We start from the raw sequence: 20413 nt of genomic DNA, 5'->3' as shown, positions 1-20413 counted from the left end.
CCAAAGCTCTCATCACTGACTTAGATTGATGAAACTAAAGATGGTGTGGCCTTAATGATGACCAGCACAAATCAAGTCTGATAGTCCCTCAGAAGGAAGACATTAACCAGAGGATGGTTTTTAAAATGGTCTTCAAGCACAGGGGGGGAATTATGAACATGCAGCTGATTGGTATTACCATCAAATCATGCAATGCAAACTCAAAGATGATCTCCAGCTACATGTGTCTTTGCACTAAGTGAGGTTAGTTCATATGTAATAGCATCCTGTACGGCACATCATCCAAAGTCCTCCATAAAATGCAATACATTCAGAACTCTGCTGCACGCCTCCTCACCTGTGACCACATCACCCCCGTCCTCCAACATCTTCATTGGCTCCCCGTCCCCTACCACATACAGTTTAAAATCCTCCTCCTCACCCACCAGGCCCTTTCCTACCTCACTGACCTCCTCCACCATCACACTCCTTCCCGTAACCTCCTGTCCCCACCTCACAGAACCAAGCACCGAACCCTGGGGGGACAGAGCCTTCTCAATACCCGCCCCCACCCTCTGGAACTCACTCCCCTCCCATATCCAAAACTGCTCTGACCCTTTTGAGATATGGGCACGCTTTGAATAATGTTGCACTTCCTTTGTTTTTCTTGAAATAGGTCCTGCAGCGAAGCAACACGCATGATCAGTCCATCCATGTGACTGCAATGTTGATCAGACTTTTCTTTGAGGCAGAGCATCACCGACAAACTCAGAATAACATCTTTACAATACGCAAACTGGCAAACCACGATAGCATGAAATCCTCTCTTGTACCAGTCTACACTGTTGTTATCAGCGGCAGCAGTAAATCAGCCTTTTGTCAGATCATTTTTCGCTGCTGCCGCTTCCAGAGCTGATGGGGTGATGCCTCTGTATCACAGCAGATGTCTGCCTGCACAGCATGTAATAGCAAGCCTGGGAACCCTACTGTCATCCCAGAGTTATAACTCAGAGAAGTTAAATCTCACCCAGCAGTTACACTTCCCAAGCAGACTGTCTTCATCGGCTTCATTTGCAAACATAACCCCAAATGTTCTTTGGGTAAGCAAATGTACACATTATATTTCAAGCCTTGGTGCTGTTTCAAGTGTTCAGAGTGCACACTTTGTTTGGGTAGCGCCTTGATTCATTAATTCAGCGAGGCCGTCACTCATTTCAGGAAGCAGAATTAGTGTTGATGTGCTTTCAAGGCAGAGAGTTCAAGGCTCGTCTGCTTCCCGACAACGTCAGCGACCTATCATGTCTTTGTGAAGTGTTGGGATAATGATCATTGTGTCAGGCTGTGAGGATAATTAGGATCAACATGAGGGAAAGTAGAAAGATTTATAATAAATACTCAAAGCCAAACACTCTGCATCTTTGTTACGACGACAACTGCTGCTCCTTCATTCTTCATGTTCATGTTGCATTGATTTTATTCAAACGCCACTACAACTTCACAAACACGGACACCCTGTGTAAGTGAACCATTCCACTTGAGTTCCAAATAGCTCTGTGAAAATACATTACAACCCTCACACTCGCCAACACAACAGTCGAGTCGCACACCAACTACAGCAGCACCAACAGATGCCATCCTCTTTAACTTGATTGTTTCCACTTACCTTGGCGATTTGGACACACCAGTTGAGCAACAGCTGCGATCCAATGTTGTCCTTGTGCTCGTGCACGTAGTCGAGGAGGCAGCCGTGGGGCATGAGCTGGGTGACCAGCTGGATGGTGGGGCTCAAGCAGACGCCAAGCAGACGGACCAGGTGGGGGTGTTCCATGCTGGCCATGATCAGGGCCTCCTGGGTGAGAGGCGCAAAAAAAGGACAAAGGGGGACTAAGAAGATTGTTGCATTGAAGGGATGAGAAGGTTCAGCTGCTAACATTATTTAAAAGATGCTAATCCCTGAACCGACCTGCTGCACCAGGTATATAATCCTCTATTAACAGATGTGGGAGTTTAAAGGGATGTGACACCGTGCAGAACTGACCGTAGCTGCTAATGAATCTAAAGATGAAAGGTGGGTGGATCTAAATGCATGGTACCTGTGAACCTCAGCCCAGGTTTCCATGCCAAAGCAGAATTAAAAGCTCTGGTGAATTCAAAACGCACATTTCATGGAACTCAAAGTGAAAGGTCTGAGTTAAAAACATTTGGAAATACCTTTAATGTAAAGAGCGATCTCGCTTTGTCTGCTTTTCAAAGAACTGAACTTCAAGTTATTAGACTCTCTTTCCAAGATGAACTCAGGGAGTTTCAGCCGACCTCTTTCCTCTATATATTTTATCTCAGAATGAACCAGAACTGACTACTTTCTATTTAAGTCGTTGATGAGTTGTGCTGATGATTCAACATTCAGGAATCCAGACCTTTAAAAACAGAAGTGCACCAACTATGAGTCACACGTCTGGGGAAACAAACATCCCATTTTTATTTCTAGTACCAAGGGCAACCAGTTGTTAAAATTCCCACCCTCCAATTATAGTTGTAGATGCAAAGACAAAAATAGAACGTCACAGTCCAATCACAAAGTTAGAAAGTGTTCTTCAAAAGTCGTTAGTGACTCAGCCTCTGATTTAACCACATGGTAACAGAATGGGACTCTGTGGTAAATTCAGAAAGTGTTTCTGCAAAGAGGCTTCAACCATTAAAGAAGCTTTTGTGTGAGTTAAATTTCTTTCCTTAGCAGGATCATCAACGACAGATGCCGGTTCATATTCTCTGTCTTTGTTTATATTGTGCACACAGTATAATCGTTTTGTGCACATCAGGAACTTTGGGGGTGCAGAAGAGAGCACTTCCAGTAAATTAGGTTTCTTATGGTCGTATTTATGGAGGCCTGAGAGGATCCAGTTTTGAGTCTGTGATTTTGACTCTTGAGGTCAGTGGTTGCAAGGTGAGTAACAAATGGTGTCAATTTCCCATTCATTGAGTGGTAATGGGATCTAATTTTGTGGAAGAATTCGCAGTCTGTCCATGCATCTATTATCTGTAGATAACACTGCATTGTATTCTGCAGACTTCCTGCTGGAGGTGGAGTTAAATGCATAAATTAAACCTTGTGGGCTGACGACTACATCTGCATGAACTGCTTCTGTCCACAGAGTATTAACACTGAGCGAGAAAATCCTGCAGAAACCTTCAAAGCTGCAGCCCTTTTCATCTATTTTTTAACATGTATGAAACACAAAGGTTCTCCCACTGTAAATCTCTCGACAACACAATTAAAAACACCACACTGACGCCTGGTGCTGCCTGTGTTTGATTTCAGAGGCTCCTCTTGCATGGTATACCGTGTTCTTCATTTCCCTGCTTCCCTCTCATCTCTCTCATTTCTTCCTGCAGCAGATGGACATTGAGGTTTGAACAGTTGGGACTCGACGTTGGGTAATTGTTATTGCGGAGCAGCTAGCAGAAGGATGTGTGCTGGTGATGGAGTGTTATGATGGTGAGGGCTGATACTCGTGGCCCGGCGTGTATGTGCATTACGGCTGAGCAGAAGCTGCACTCAGAGTCACCGCTTTAAAAACACTCACTTCAGCCCTGCTCCTCGCCTCCCATTGCCCCTCTCTTGCTCATTCACACTCCCTCACATGCGGACACACTCTCTTGGCAGCTCTCTAAAACACTCGCACACTCAAGGACACACACACTCTGTCGCTGTCTGTGCATACGGCTAACGGTCGAGGAGGTATATATCCAGGCTTGGCCCTGGGGCAGCTGATAGATAGATGATGTGCCTTTTTAAATTTAGATGCTAAAGAATGAGCTTAGAGGGAGAGTGGTGGCAGTGTGAGTATGAGTAGATTAATTCTAAACAGTAGGGGTATTAAAGGCCATGGAGAGACTTTTGGCACCATCAGTGCTCTGATTTAAACACAACCTCCTGGCCAAAAGTGGTGCCACTACATCTCTGCTTCATAAAACCACCTGCTCCCTGCCCAGACCGCCCCACATTATACGACTCCAGCCACCGCTACAACTGGCACAAACATAGACTTCATAAATAATCAACACAGCCACCGTGATGTCACCCATTTATATGTCCTTTGCCTTTGTGGAACCTCAAACCTGGCTTTTTTAAACGCCAGCATTATGGTTCTCTTGAGCCAGAAGGGACTGGATTTGGACAAGAGAGGATGGAAAGCAAGAAGGCGCAAGCTAATTAGCTCTCAAACTTCACAGAGAATGAGACTAAGGAGATAGCCTACAGGAGAGACTAAGAAGCTACAAGTACTTACTACCCAGCTTTATTACTTATTACTCATCTGTGTTCTGATTGGTCTAAACGCTTTAACAACAGTGATTAATCCTCAACAACTCACACACATTAAATCAATCTGCAGAAAGGAGTCCAGCACACTCTGCTTAGTCTTACAGAAACCTATTTTCCTTCCAGGCTGTGAACATGTTTAATTCTGCTGTAAATGTGGATGCCTTAATAAGGGGCCTGATGGGGATTGACTCACTTTATGAGCGAGCCTCCAGAGGACACTCAAGGAACTGCAATTTTCAGCACTTCCACATTGACTTCATTTCTTTGCCTTGAAGGTTGCCGGTCGAGTAAAACTCATACCTCAGGATCAAGAGAGGAAGGCAAGAAAAAAAGAAGGAGGTAGGAAAGGGGAGAGCGAAGGACGACATCTGTGTGTGTAACAGAAAGAAGGAAGGAGTGCTTTTTTTTTTTTTCCTTCACTGTGTGATCCCCAAAGACCCGGGAGTCGTAAACTATGTCGGGCTAAACTCCTGCTCCTGCTTTCTACTCTATGAGGACCCGTGCGTGTGTGTGTAAGTGTGCGAGTGTGTGTGTGAGTGTGTGTGTTGTGGTTTCTCTCTCATCTCCCTGAGCGCTGACCTCCATTACTGCCGGCTGACCCTCCTTTCCCATCTCGCTCACTTGCTCACTTCCATTCACACACACACACACTCTTTCACACACACTGGGTGATAGACTGGCTTGGCAATGTGAAACTGGTGCATGCTCCAGCATGTGTGTGCATGTGTTTTTGAAAGTGTGTATGCATCAAAACACATTAAATTAGTGCATTACATTGAGGCGTTTGCATTTCGCATGTCAAGTAATCAACCTCCTCATTCAAATTCACATATTTGCCAACACAAGCAAACCACCCTGCGGCTATCGTACGCGAGGTCGCCGCCACCTGGGGAGGCTTTTGTTGTAGCGAGGGCTCTCTCAGGTTTTCGTACGTGTGTGTGTTTTCGTGTGTGTGGATTTCTTCGGAGTGTGTTTGGAGCCGGCACTCCAGTGGCTAGTTTCCCAGTGGCGAGGCGTGAGCCTGCCTTTAGATTGCTGTTTAACAAGCCGGCAGACAGAGCATATTGGCTCTGGGTGGACAGAGACCCCCGCTGGGAGGAACAGGCAAAGAGGAAGAGAGAAGAAGAAGGGAGGTGAAGGGACAGAAGAGGAGAGGAAGGAATGGGCAGAAAGGGAAATATACGGGGAGCGTCGCCATGTTACATGAGCTCTCTCTCTTGGGGAGGAGAAATGGAAATCAGTCGCTATACCCGTGTGGATAACTTGATGTGACTTAGACTCTGCAGAGTTTTTAGCTCCAATCAGTCATGAGGTTTGTATTATCAGTAACGATTTTCAGCAACTACTCTGTTTCTTACATTTGACAGGCATACAGCAGGGTAGAGCAGATTTTAAAACCTTTTAGTGTGGGCCAGGCTTCAATCTTATCAAACTGTGACCACTTAAAAGTGATAACCTGGTGTTAATTCTGCCGTCTGAGAGTCATTAACAGTCAAATATTTCACCTCGGCCTCGCCAGAGCAGGAGAGGAGGAGGTGGAGGAGGAGGAGGAGGAGGAAGAGAAGAGAAGAAGAATTAAGTTTCTCCTTCATTCTGCAAGAGCTTGCAAACTTTGATTTTGGTGTGAGAGCAAAATGAAGACATGATATGTTTGGTGTTTGGGGACAGAGATGGATAAGATCACAAGGAGAAGTGTAAGGTGACCAAGATAAGATGGCAAGGATTGGAAACACTCCAGCTTCCTCTCCTTCCTCCTCTTCTCGTCCCCTCCATCACTCCTGGATTCCAATAAAGCCATATCTCATAAACAAGTGCTGTTTTTTAATAGAGTCTCGTTCAATACATGCCTGGCTGTACGACACGGCGGAGTTCACTTTATTACCGGCTCTGACTGAGACGGTGCTCTCATAAGAATTTACCGCCGAATGCACAATCCCACAAAGTGACAGGCCGGGCCATCCCTTTGACAAGGCTGGGACTTTACAGCTCGGGCGCTCAGACGCCAACACGCTCACACAGGGGGAGAAAGCGCTCACAAATTGCCACCATATAAATACTCACGTCCATGAACTCCACGTTGGCCTTAGGACCGGTGGTCTCGTTGAGGATTTTAATGGCCACGGGGATCTTCACCGTCTCACCTTCTGGGACCCAGATGCCCTGAAATATACAGGCAATCACCATAAATGCACCGTCTCTATAAACATGGTTGAATACAAGCCAGGGTTCCTGATGATATTGAGGCCTGTCTTTAATGGGGTCTACTGTCCTGCTAAAATTCCCACACAGATCTGGATCAGCTGAGTCAGCGTCTGTGTGTGCATGAACTTCATCTGTGCCATCAGATCCTCATGGGAAGCAACTTCCCTCCTCTTAAGGCATGATTCTGGTATTTTTAAACCTGTGACATATTTCTTTTTACATATCTGAGAGTTTACATGAAGGACTGGATGAGCTCATTGCTGCTGAAACACACCAACCTCGTCCAGGACCAGGAACACTGACGAAAAAATGTAAAATATGTCTATAAAATTAAATTGGCCCATCAATATTGTAATTGGGAAGAATTTAAAGCCGGGGGGAAAAATGCAAATGTATTTATTCACTGAGTTTGCGGTGACTCAGGGCGCTGGGAATAATTTTGCCAAGGGCAGGGAAGTTGGCAAGCACAGCACAGTTTCTGTTCCAGGTCCTTGAGCCGCCCTAGACTCCTGTCTGTCAGGAAACACATCCACAAAGGGAGATGTTCACGCTTATTGTTCGGGTTGTCAGGCAGGGGCGTTGGATGAGCCAGAGGGCGGTGTTCCACTCGCCTTCAGATTTTAAAAACACACCTGAACGCCTGCAGGCACGTGCAAATCTGAACATACAGGATGAATTACAAGACAATACAGAGACAGTCAGGAAACTGTAGATTTCAATCTTTAAAAAAACCTTAAAGTGCTTTTAAATCATTTGATTATCTTATCTGCTACTGACTATAGCTGTGAGCATTAATGCGTTATTATGATGTAATTCAGGCATGAAATTAATGTGCTATTTTGTCCTTTTCAGCACACTGCAGTTAAGCAGCCGCAGTGTCTTCCTGCTTCCTGCTGTCGTCGTGATAGAAAACAAATTCCTTAGATTTAATGTGAATAATGTTTGTACCTTTCACCTCATTTTTCAGGGGCGTAACAATCAGACCTACCTTATAGACCGTCCCAAAAGCCCCTGATCCCAGAATCTTCACCCTCTTCAGCTCTGTCTCTTTCAGGATCCGCAGCTGGGCCTGGTTGGGGGCGGTTCCACTTGGGGTCAGCGGCTCTACCAGCTAGGAAAAACACAACACAGTCTCATGTTAGGCAATCTATCCCAATCCTCCGTTCTGCTTTTGTTCCAGAAACATAAAAAACACGCCTCTCTGGTTCTGTTTTGACAACCTGAAGTGTGCTTTTCTTTTTGCTGTACCTCAGAATATTTTAACCTCTCTTGCTCTCGGTGCGCTGAATGCTAAAAGCGTTTCTCAAAGAGTGTTCATCGGGGGGAGACAGCTCCATTTAAAGGGATAAGTAAAAAGCAAGTCTCCAAAAAGAGGAGCGCGAGGTGAACACTGGAGGTTTATTTGCAGCAAATAAAACAAGCAGCCAAAAACAGCCGCTGCTCCGTCCTGATATTCATGATTTTGCAAAAACTCATGAAATACAAATAATTCAAGGGTGCGAACGTGAAGTTCTATCAAAGCTGGCACTTACCAATGTGGACCGCGGCGTGCCCACCGCTAAACAAATCACAGTCTGGTGTCGGCTGCTATCACAACCCGACAAAGAGTAGCAGCTCACCAGCTGTGCACATAGAAAACAATTCCAATTCAAGGTTATGACAAGCCTCCTCCGCTCTGCCGCGCTGCCAGGAACAGCTGACACTGAACAGCGTCCCAGCAGCTGGCCAGGGCCACCCGCCTCAACGCTCAACAAAACCGCAGATACTAAATATAAAGAGCAGGAGTTGGCACCTGTAACTGAGCTGTGAAAAGATCTGAGCCGCAGGGAGGGGGCAGCTGCACACACGTACAACTTCACATACATACTGTAGGTATTTCAATGGAACAGAGTCGGTCAAGAAAAGGTAAAGAACAGTCTCATTTAATACAGAGGAGAAAAGGAACTTCATTTCTCAGCATGTTTTTAAGCTACTCTGTCAAATATCTGTTGAATCCTGTCGACTACAAGGTTGTGTTCTGTGATCTTCTTTGATAAAAGGTCTTGGATTTAATTAAATGATGCTGAAGTCAAAAAAGGATGCCTGAAAACACTCCTCAAGTATCACCATGGTTTATTTGTTTCACACCTCTCAACCAGACTGCATCACAGCACCCTAACACATGCAGAAATATTGACAACTATCAACACACAGCCACACACACATAAGAAGTCAATGCGGCTGATCAATACGCGTCTTAATGAGCCTATCAGCCTATCGAGTCTCTCGTTTGCTGTGGTTTATCAGCAGCATAATCACCTCGCTCGACCACGGCCATCAAACAATATAATGAGCTCATATATCAGCCGGTCAGCCGCACACACACACACACTTATTTAGCCCGATATAAAACCATCAAGCGGCCGTCAAACAATGGATGACATTGCCTTCAGCTCGCCAATGACACGTCGTTTAATGGCCATTGTAACGGTCGGGGCCTAGGGGGGCGGAGTTTAGGGGCCTGCTGAGATGTCACAGCAGGAAGTGAGTGAGTAGATAGAGAAAGAAGGGGAGGCATGAGGAGTGAGGGAAGTGAAGGAGATGACAGGAGGGAAAAGGAAGCGAAGAGTTAACATAAGGGGGGAGTTCATTGTCTGTTATTAGACAAGAACTTCTAATGCTGCTCCCTGCTGGTCGCTCAGCAGCACTTGCAAACAATTTGTGCTTTGTTGGAGTTTTCAAATTCAAAATTCTTCATTAAAGTTGAGATAAGTTTGGCCTCGTGTTTTCTGCAGGACTTTCAACTGTTAGCTAGCATTGGAGGTCAGTACAGTTACTGGAGGCCAACATTTGGAGCTTTCTTTTCCCTCCACGGGACCTTAAATTTGAGTTTCTATAAAAAGCATCATCAAGGACAATTTATTCAGGCCAAAATCTTCAGAAAAGCAACTTCATGGACCTTGAGGTAGCTTTATTTTCTTCAATGCAAACAGAATCCAACCTTATCTCAACCAAAAGAGATTTTTAGAGAACTTCTGGCATCTGTTTTATGATAAAATTAAAAACCAGTGTAACTTTATGCTTTGTGAACTCGAGAAATTGGAAGAAAACAGGCGATCTGACCCCTTAGATAATGGCATAGAAAGGACAAAATAATATTAATATATATATTAAATTCCAGTTCAAACCCTGTGTCAGTGAGTATTCTTTTACAGTCCACATTTCACTGCACAAACACTTTCTTTTTCTTTCATATTCTCACAGAAGATAGCATTTAGACCTTCCTTTGAAACCGTATGAATAGATTCATTAGCTGTGTTTAGCATCTTATAGAGGCAGGTTGACCCAGGGTGACCAATATAGTCACTTTAGTGCTTTGAGATTTGTATTAGATGTTAATATGAAGTTAAAACCGCTCACTAACTGTGTTTGCTAAAGAAAGGAGGTCAGGCTCGGGTCACATTCATCACATCAGCCCGGTGTTTGGGCAGAGTTCAGCTTGTTTGCGTATTCACAGCATGAATAGAAACAAGAAAAGTGTCGCTGTCGGAGGAGAGAAATGGAGCGATTCAGGAGGAGAGCGTGCAGAGAGCGGCGGAGCTAAGAGCAGATGGTGACTGGCTGTAGCTGTTATTGTTTCATTAAGACTCGGCTGGACCCGGCCTGATGAGGAGAGCTCTATTAAATAAGACGCACACACAGCCACGGTCTCTAAAAACTCTCCTGAGCTCCATCTCACTCACAACACACTCGCCACGCCACTTTATTTACCCGCTAATAATGCAGCACGCCGCTGCACAAATGAGCTCCACCGGTGGTGCAGTGGAGAGGATTCAGATGCTTCATTTGACAGATGCACAGCACATTAGCACACCAGCACATGTACACCAGACTACCACACTACCGGCAGCAGGTTTGAGCCTCGAGCTGGAATACATTCACGGAATTACTCTGGATTGAATAAGTAAACATTGTCGCCACACAGAAGACTTGCTCTGTGGACCCTCGGGTACAGGCTTTAATGTTCACATTACACATATAAAACGCTACATTTGTGCGCTGGCTGAATAGAAAATCAGGTGGAAAAAAATGCTACACGTTTGCTTAAAGCTCAAACTACAAGAGAAACCGGGACCAAATGAAAGGCAGCTTTTCTGGTTCAATATGTTGAGCTCTCTGTTGATTCAACAGAATCAAACTTACAGAACTTAAAAGGGAGGCGATGAAGTTTCCCTCTTTTTAAAACGGTCTTCAGAGGCTCATAAAATGTGTTTTTATACATGTTATATAACGGTTAAAAGCAGGACAGATGTGGCATGAATGCATGAGAGTTAGCTCCTTAAAATACTGCCTCTCAGGTCATTAATTTCATATCACAACAGTAATTAAACTATAAAGCTGAACGTACTGGCTGCAGGCACTTTGGATCACAAAACAGACCGTTAGCTCCCGTATATTTCAGACATGTTTTCTTCCTGGATTTGGTGTCTGAGGAGAAAGTGAGACATTTTATTGTTTCTTCTTTGAAACAACAGAATATTTCTGAGTGCATTGTTCAAGGACGTTCTTTCTATTCATCAGTGGATTCATCAAGCAACACTGTCATCATTTATAATCTCGCCTCTGTATTTAAAGAGCAACTTTTCTGTTATTAATCATGAGTAACTCTAACTTTTAAAGACCTCCAAACTCTGAAATGAAGTCCTGATTTTTGGGATGTAGTATCTTGAAATAAGATTCAGAAATAGACAAATGCACTTGCTATGATTTGAGTTTTTGCAGAGTTAAAGTCTGAGTTGCACTAACAAAGATTGCTTTTTAAAGATGCAAATACTCATCCTAACTTCAGTGAATTATTACTCCGTCTTGATATTTGTTGAAGTCTAATATTGCTCATATCATTCAGCTTTAATTTGAACCAACAGAGAAAACTTACTAAAATTAAAACTAGACATGTTTTAATAGAGCGAGGTAAAACAAAGAGAAGTGAATAATTGGATCCTTGAATATTGACAAAAACATAATAAAATCCCTCTTAACTTCGGCACGTTCTTCCTCTACTTCAGTTTCAGTTTGATCTAAACACCGAAGTTATTCTCCTCACATCTCTGAGTCTGAACATGACAGATCTAGCGTCTGTTAAATCACGGCTATATTGCTCAAAATTTAACATAGGGTTCAGTGTATTTGAACAACCCCCGCCTGCACTACATGCATTTGTAATGACATCTCGTGCCGCTGTTCAGCCAGCCTGCCCTCAGGGGCGAACAACAGGAGCTGTCCAGCATCCCTGAATGCTGAAATCCTTCTTGTGCGAGCGTGTGAGCAGCATGGGAGCTGTCCACAGCCTGTGGTGCTGAAACACTCACATGGCCCGTTGATGTGTGTACAAAGCAGCTGGAAGAGGACCTTGGAGGAGGAAAACAAGAAGAAGGGGGCAATTCCAAGTGCATTAGTCCTGCTTCATTGGACTAGGGTCAAAGGTCAAGGCCTGTAGGTTGTGTTGCAAAAGAGAGGAGGGGGGGGGGGGCTCTGGCTGTGTGTGCCGTCTCTTTCTGAGAAAAAGCAATTTGTTTTCAGGGGCGTCTTCAAAAGCTAGCACAGTGTGAGACTTTTTTTTTATCAGTCTATATTTCTTCCAAGGTGAGACGGAAAGAAAAAAAACAGAAGACAGGGTTAAAAGATAGAAGAATAAACTGTTCACAAGAAAGACAGGTGGATAAATAGGGATCAAAGCGGAGAAAACGGAGAAGGTGAAGACGATAAAGAGAAAAGTATAACAAAGAAAATAATAAAGAGGTGTGTTTTGTGAGTCAACGCAGCGCAGCAGCCTTCACACATGTCCTTGATGTGGAAATACCGTCTGAGCGCTCAGATCACGTTCTGACAGCGTGCACTGAAAGCATCTTTCCCCCCCTTGTCTGACACCCAAAGGTGAGTGCTTTGTTTAAAAAAAAAGAAGAAAGAAAATAAACGCTGTAGCAGATAGAGAGAGAGAAGGGGAGGGAGGGAGAGAGTCGGGGGGAGTCCCTGAGCCTTCGCCGTCCCCAAAATCCCTCATCCTGACAAGCTTGATCTCCATTCACAGACTCAGACTCGACTATATTATTCGTTTGAATAGAGAATCCACATTCGCCAGCCTGTCCTAAAAGCCTATCGTGTGCTTTCATCAGACCCAAAAAAAAGAGAGCCTCTGGTAGGTGTAATACAGGCTGCAAGGAACGCAGGTTTTCAGTATGCTGGGAAAGGAGAGAGAGGAGTATTCAAATTTAAAGTGCACAGGAGGAGAAGGAGTGTGTGAAAGCACGTATTCATATATTCAAGTGAATTTGAACTCCAGACATGATACCTTATGAAATGTGCAACAAAATCAGGCTCGGAGTGTTCTACTCAGGCTGTACTACAAGCAGACACCGCTTCACTTTTTAAAAGTTAAACCGACTAGAAGCGTCTCAAATCTGCATTTATATAAACAGCCAACAGGGGGCGACTACACTAGTGGGAAAAAAGCAGATAAAAGAGTAGTTATCACCGGTTATAACAAAGACATGGTATAACGAGTCTTAAGGTCGCCCTCTAAGAATGCATGTTTGCTTTGGCTTCACTTTTGAAACCAGAAGCTCCGTCCACTCATACAGACTCCACCTGAAACCCCTTATTTTGTTACCTCACACGGAGGCTACAGATTGCTTTTCCACTTCCCTGCAGGCTCAATTCATACCTCTCAGGTAATGACATTTCCAGTTGCTGCTCCACAGACTTGTTCCTCATCATTCAGCTAATGACCTCAAACTGAACGACCTACAAAAACCAGAGCAGGTTCGGTGTCACCATCAGGACAGTACAACAAGGCTGCTAATGTGCGTCCACAGCGTCCACTGTGAGGCCTGAACCCTTGACCTCCTCTTAATGGTTAGTGTGTCCAAAACCTCGGGCCAACCTGCGACTGTTAAAGATTTGATTATGTCTAATTACTTTTACACCCAATTAGGTCACCTCGGAGGCTTGGGGAAATTGACTTGGTTGGCTTGGTTTCATGTTTCTCTCTGCAGGATGATGAGTCAGTCACAGGATTGCTTCACACAGGGAGATACACGGGGGTCAAGAAGATCCCCTCAATCCTGTTCCTCCCCAGCCCCTCCTCATCTCTGACAGTACATTAGTGAATCTGCTTGGACTGAAGACTTCCCTCCCGGTCAAGAGGCTGTCGGAACAGGGCCGGCTTGATTAAGATGGATGTGTGCGTCTTGGATGAAGCAGAAACTGCCCATGGCCGCCCTCTTCAGATTCCTCGTCTCCTGCCTGACAGCTGTCTATAACACTGCCGCCTCTACCTGTAAATTATACTAATGCAGACTGACAAGCAGCCTGCCCCGCTCCTGCAGGCAAGGCCACTCAGCGGACCTGCGGGGATAACAGAGCCGCCTGCCCACACACAGGAGGAACCACAGGAAGGAGCAACGACTCGTAAAAAGCACAAAGGTGATCAAGCGGAGCGTGAATGCACACATAAACCCCGCGCTCACCTACACTTTAATCTTTGACTTCCTCCTCTGAAAATAAAGTCCACGTCGGTTCTCTTGTGTTTCTCAGAAATGAACCGTCTTCAAGGCCGGATCGATGGGCGATGGCAGCCGTGCATAATTTTGAAATTTTGGCTGAGCACCACAGCCAAGGTTTAGTGTTTCAAGGTTTGCTTATGAGTCTTGTCTGGTTGGCATCTATGTTGAAAAGAGCACTTTGAAGTAAAAGATCCAAAACAGATTTAAAGAATGCACAACACAAAAGACATTAAGAAAATAAGAGTCCTTTCAAAGACAGAAAAGAATGCTAAAGTCCATTTGAAGTGCCTGCTTGTGCTTGTTTGTTAAGTTTTCTTTGTCCACAGGAAGCGTTTCTTAGTTTCCTTCTTGGAAAGAATACAGGAAAAGTGAAATATAGCACAAAGGAAAAAGTTAGGAAAATAAAAGTCCTTTCAAAGAATAGAGAACCGTTGAAAAGTCCCATTCAAGTTGTTGTTGAGCTCATGTTTTTAGTTTTATTCATGAAACTTTGCCAAAACTCCTTCATTTCTTTCTTGAAATCATAAAATAACAACACCACAATAAGCTAGAAGAATAAAAGTCCTTCCAAAGAGCAGAGAAGTCCCATTAAAGAGCCTGAGTTTATGAATCCTTGTTGTATTATTAGTCATTTAGAGGAAGTGTTTCCCAATTTCCTCCCTGGACTCAATGAAGGATCTCAAACGAACTCTCAAACCCCAAAAAGTCCCTTTAAAGAGCAGAAACCATATTAAAGCCCAGTTCCCCTGCCTGGATGAGCTCGTTTGTTTGGTTTAATTAATGAAACTTTGCCACATTAAGAGCAAGTCAAGGGAACCATTACCAAATTTCCTCTGTGGGATCAATGAAACTCATTACACTGCGGTAATTGGTTGATAAAAACAGGGCAAAAAACATTTCTAAATGATTCAATCCACAATTCTGTCTCTTAAAGTCCCAGTGAAGACTAACAAGAGCTGCTCCTGAATAAATCGATCCATGAAGCTCAATCTTTCGTGTGATTCTCAAGTTCTCGACCCCTGACCCTCTCACCTCTGTCTCCAAGAAGCGCCGCAGGGCCCTCTTCTTCTTGATGCTCTTGCGGCGGACATAAACGGCCACGCTGAGCGCAAGGATTACGATGATGAATAGGCCGCCGATAATGCCAGCTGCTATTAGTGGTGTCCTGTAGAGACAAGAGGGAAGAGAGAGGAAGCATTAACGTTGCTGAAACATTAAGAAACTAAAAAGGCACTTTGGATAAAAAAGTGCAAGCATCAGCCAATGCTGACAAATTCTCTAACCTGCTGTTAGACTGGAAAGATATTCTTGGCACATTCTGTACTTTCTGAATCTTCAGTTCGACTGGCTGCAGCCGAGGAAACTGATGCTGGAAATGTTTGATCAAAATAACCACAAAACTCTAATCAAGTGGCCCATTTCTATCGATCTGAGAGATTTGTTGATGCCAATGGAGCCAATGGGAAAAAACAACAGGGAGCTTTAAAAGAGAAGCATCCTTAGCCGGGGCAAACACTGGACAAGCTTATCTCTGCTCATAATGAACAAAGCTCATGTCTCACCCTCCACCCTCCAGAGTTCAAACGACTTTCCACCTCTCCTACATCTCCCATCACTCTTTCTGCATTTCAGTTTAAGAGCACAGACACAAGTCCAGACTCCCCAGCACACATCTGCTTTTTCCTTGCTTGAGAAAGGGTTCCATTTCCACCACTGTGTGTCCAAAGAGGCCGAAGCCAAAGAGCATGCCGCTTCTTCCAAGTGTGAGATGCTTCCATTTTTACAGGTCAGAGGAAATAGCCTTTGAGGGTATGCAGTCCCATTATCAGAGCTGCTGGAGAAGCTGCAGCTTGTGCTACACGCGAGTGGACTTCCTGATATATCTGTCTATCACCTCTCCAGGTCCTGTTGCTGCCAGTCTGATCCTTTTGTTGCAACTTTCAGATATTTCCTTGGAGGCTTTTTTCAGAATAAATCCATGGATTTTTTTTTGTTGCTACATGTTCAAACTTTTTGCAGGACATCAAGCGCTTCTAACATCAGTCACTGCAAGGGTTTAATCCCCCAGGAATTCAAGTTCTAACCAAAGACTGTAGAAAACATGGATGTAGTCTATGTGACGTCACGTGCAGGCTTCAATAGAGGCGACCGACTGTCAGTCAATTAAACCACGCCCCCAATTATGCAAATATATGTACATCTCTCAGCCTTTGAATGAACCCTGTTTCCTACCAGGCTGTAGACATGTTTAGACAAGCAGGAGAAGCGTATGAGTGTTAATGGGGATTCTTCAGCTTTCAGACACCCTCAAGTGGACACTAATGGAACTGCAGATTGTTGCACGTCTGCTCTGGCTTCACTTTTGGATACCTGAGGTCATCGCTTGGTTTTGACCTCAAATTAATGTATCTTTATGTTCAACTCTCATTTAAAAAGACTGCTTGAATGACAGTGAATCAAATCTGAGCTTGCAGATTTGAAGTCACCAAAAAATAAACTTTTTAAACGTCTTGGTTTTTGATGATTTGGACTCCATTCTTGATTTGAGGTTTTAAAACCTCTAATTTAGAAACATTGAGCATTAACTTGTGCTTCTACAACAATTAAGCATAATTAAGACAATTTGGACAACATTATTTCCCCGCTTTACTTCATTGTTATATATTTGTGGACTCCAGCATAATTTATCATCTGTTTTCATTCCAAATAAATTCAAATGAGAGTGCTCATCCTCCACAAATCACTTCTGAATATTCTTGGGAAAACCTGCTCAAGGCAAGCCTTAAGGTTGGAAGTTAAAAGCTCTTTTCCTTCACTAATAACAGGCGCTAATGCATTTGCCATTTACATACCTCCTGCGCTCGTCTCCTCTGTTATACTACCACTCTGTCCTTCTAATACTCTCCTCACTTCATCCTTTCTTTCCCATTTGTATTCCATTTCCACCTTCGTGCCACAGCTTGAATCTTCTCTGCCCTTTTCTGTTTTTCTTCTCCAACACAATGCAAAATAACACCCGCCTCTACCTGATACCTGAAGTTCAAAACTCTATTAGCTGTGGAGGCCATTAGTGGCTAATGGAAGACTCGTGTACCAAGGAGCTTTGGTGGGGAAAGGTGCCGCAGCGTCTGCCGTATCGATTGTGAGCAACCTAAAAAAAAAAAAGGGGTGCTTGAAATTTACCAAGAGGCTGTGGGGTTCGACGTAATGAGATATACGGCCATGTGGGGAATAGTAATGCAGCAGTTTGTAATGATTAGGTCGGGGATGGGGAAGACGGACAAGGAGGGACAAAAACAACAAGAAGAAGGGGAGTCAAAGACGTGGAGTAGAGCACAGGAGGAGAAGAAATGGAAAATAAAAGATGACAGTAAGACAACAGAGAGGCATGGTGAGGTGGAAGACAAAGAAAACAGCCTCTTTAATTAGGAGAAAAGGGTTTGCAGCAGAACAAGTGACACGGGGTCACGAGAGGAGTCGGAGACTGATGCCATTAGAGGAGCAAAAGAGCAACTCTGGGACCGGAGACTCAGCAGAAAGCTTTCCACAGAGAGTCAACACTCCTTTCTCAAGACCCACTTTTATGAGCATGCTTGAATTCTAATGAGTTTGTCACTCTTCGATGTGCTCCGATCGTAGAGATCACTTGTTTTTATGTTTGTTGCTAATAGACTTCTTGTTGTGTCTTAAGGCCATTCACACTCTGCTGTACTTCTGCTTTCTTCTTGTTTCTTTTTATGTCATTATAATTGTATTAAAAGGAGCTGTAGTTTAATTCAATCCGTTTTATAGTCCAATGTGAGTCACATGACTTTGAAATTCAATCCATTTTAATCCTTTCAATCCCACATAGTGTTGATTTTAGAGCCATCAATATATGGCCGTTTTGACCTCTCAGTCATGCAGTCAGAATTTAAAGCTCCTGTGAGGAGTTTTTAACCGGTTATGAAACACTCAAATTAACAGTGCTGCCTTTTTATGAGCTTTAAGAGAGCATTAGCAAAAAGATTGACATTTTTTATAGTGTCATTTTTAATGCCTTTAACTGCTGCAAGGGGGAAGGTGTCGCAGTAAGTGATATGGTGACTGTACAAAGACTACATCCATGTTTGATTGAGTCAAAGGTTTGAAGCAGTGAAAGTGAGAGGTGGCATAGTGACGCAACTCAAATATCTAACAATAATCATCATCAGGACACTGATAACAATTAATGTGATTACTTTTGACTGATTCCCAAAGGTTCCATTGGCACAAATTAAAGACTACCAGGGGCACAGATTACACTGCGACATTCATATAAGGCTCAGATTAGAACAGAGGATTTCCAATCATAGCTCAATTATAACTCCCAGAACTCCCTGCACTCTTGTTAATGAGCATCACGAGAAACTTTAACAAGTAGTGGCAGGATCTGATGGTGGTCTCCCTCACACCCCCACACCACAAATACTCCCGGTGATTCCTTACCTGTCCATCATCCCCACACAATCTTGGAGCCTCGGCCCGACGCACCTACAGGGCAGAAAAAAGAAGCAGAGAGAGCGTCCATTAAAGCTGGGCCGGGGTTATGAGTAAACCTCATGTTGTCTTTCTCCAACGTCAGTCAGCTGTCAGTGGGAAGGCACCTGTGGAAAATTGAATCCCGGGCACGGCTGACCACACGTCAAAATGACAGGGAGGAAGCGTGGTTCCTGTTTGTTCCAGGTGATATCTAAATGGATTTTTCTTGGCATGAGACGCTCGTCCTGTGTCATACGGATTCACTGGGCTTTTTCTATATCAAAGCTGCAGTAGGGAGTTTTTAAGTTGGCTATGAAACACACAGATTGATACTCTGCTATGTCCTTATTTCTAGTCAATGTCTCAGATGTTATCTATGTTAGATTCAACAACATTTAAGCTGATGGAGAACAAAACAGAGCCAATAGGAGAATAAATACTGGACTAAGGTTTATCTAAAGGCCAGAGACGTGGCTTTTATGAGCTACCTTTAATTTGGCTCTGCAAAGATTCAGGAAGCATTTGGAAGTCTGTTATCCAACAACTACAGAATGAAGGACCTTCATTTTTAAAACTAAAAACGTCTATTTTAATTGGACTCTGATTCAAGGACCTTCTCTCTCTGATGCCATCTTAATATCATCTTTCCACAGACAAAAAAACTCTCATTTATTCTCTTACTACCTGAACATTCAAAGCCTGACAACACAATCACTCAGAAGAGGAGTTTTTTAGCGTTAGGTAAGCAGGATGTGATTAGAGCACACTCCTAGTTGCTCATTAATTCTATCTTCCTTGAGTAGATGGCTTTGAACAGCAGGGGAGACACAGGAGAACAGTTTTTGAATGTGTGTATTCATGTGTGTGTGTGAGCGTGTGTAAACTGCAAGACACAACAAATTACTTAGCAAATTAGGAGAATGTGCTAACTTTGGGATTAAACAGTGACAACTGTGGCTCGTCCAAATTTGCCTCGTTGTCAATTAAATGGGGCGCCAAATAGCTAATTAGAGAGCGAGAAGTGTCTGCGGTCACTGTCGTGTGTTTTCCGGTGTGTGCAGAAGTGTAACACAATTCCTTCAGGGATGCAACAAGAACGAAAGAGCGGTCTGACAGATAAAATATATTGGAGGCGAGTAAACATGTGTTTCTGTGTCCTTGAAATTAGCATCCTTTTTTTTCTTCTTCAGTAAAGTAGTGCAGTGTGCTTCTGACACCGTGTCTTCACTCCTACATCTCAAACATTCAGACAACTATGTCTCAGATATGCAGCAGTTTTACTACACACCATAGGCTGTGGTCTTCCACTCGAGCTCTCATTTCTAAGCTGCTACCTGCTCATATTTAGTCAAATTGGCAGAATCAAAAAGTATGCTGAATAAGCATCACACGGCTCCTTTTCCTAAATGCATTTATGGATGTACAGAAAAGTATCACAGGAGTGCTTTGATATCCAAGAAAACTTTTTAAAAAAATGATCATTCTGGAGCGAGTTCTGCATAAACAAGCTCTTTTCTCTGATTCACAGCGTTGGATGTTTATTTATGATGACATCAGAGATAATGATGCAATCCTCTGAAAGATTAATTTGGAATGTTTTTAAAGATACGGCGTGTGCATCGTGTCTCTTGGTCCAAAATTGACGGAGATATGATTCATAAACATGGCTGCATATAACCCCAGCACGTTACAGTAACTCACTTCCTGTTGGCGTCTGATTAACATACAGACTCTTTAGCATCTCTGACGGCGCCTTTCTCTGCCCGACACTGACCTTTGACCTCTGTTAAGTCTCACTTTGGCTCATAGCATCAGATACCCGGCTTCAGCCTCCGTCCTGATGTTAATCCAGAGCGCCCTATTGCTG

The 20413-nt window shown here is 43.7% G+C and overlaps 1 protein-coding gene across 3 annotated transcripts in view; it reads right to left on the bottom strand.

Annotated features, from left to right (window-relative positions):
* LOC117807957 (receptor tyrosine-protein kinase erbB-4-like) overlaps nt 1–20413 on the bottom strand; it is a 223996-nt gene that overhangs the window by 27605 nt on the left and 175978 nt on the right. For 2 of the 3 annotated variants that reach the window (XM_034677300.1, XM_034677298.1), the window contains exons 16-20: nt 18514–18558; nt 15079–15211; nt 7494–7616; nt 6365–6463; nt 1643–1825 (exon numbers count right to left, since the gene is read on the bottom strand). In XM_034677300.1, the coding sequence (XP_034533191.1) occupies nt 1643–1825; nt 6365–6463; nt 7494–7616; nt 15079–15211; nt 18514–18558 (583 nt within the window). Of the gene's footprint in view, nt 1–1642; nt 1829–6364; nt 6464–7493; nt 7617–15078; nt 15212–18513; nt 18559–20413 lie in introns of all 3 variants that reach the window. The other variant, XM_034677299.1, reaches the window with a different exon arrangement.

This window comes from Notolabrus celidotus, chromosome 24 (assembly GCF_009762535.1).
Source record: "Notolabrus celidotus isolate fNotCel1 chromosome 24, fNotCel1.pri, whole genome shotgun sequence".
In the NCBI taxonomy this organism is placed as follows: domain Eukaryota; kingdom Metazoa; phylum Chordata; class Actinopteri; order Labriformes; family Labridae; genus Notolabrus; species Notolabrus celidotus.
Note: the sequence above shows the minus strand (reverse complement) of the source record. Positions and strands in the feature narration are given on the sequence as shown.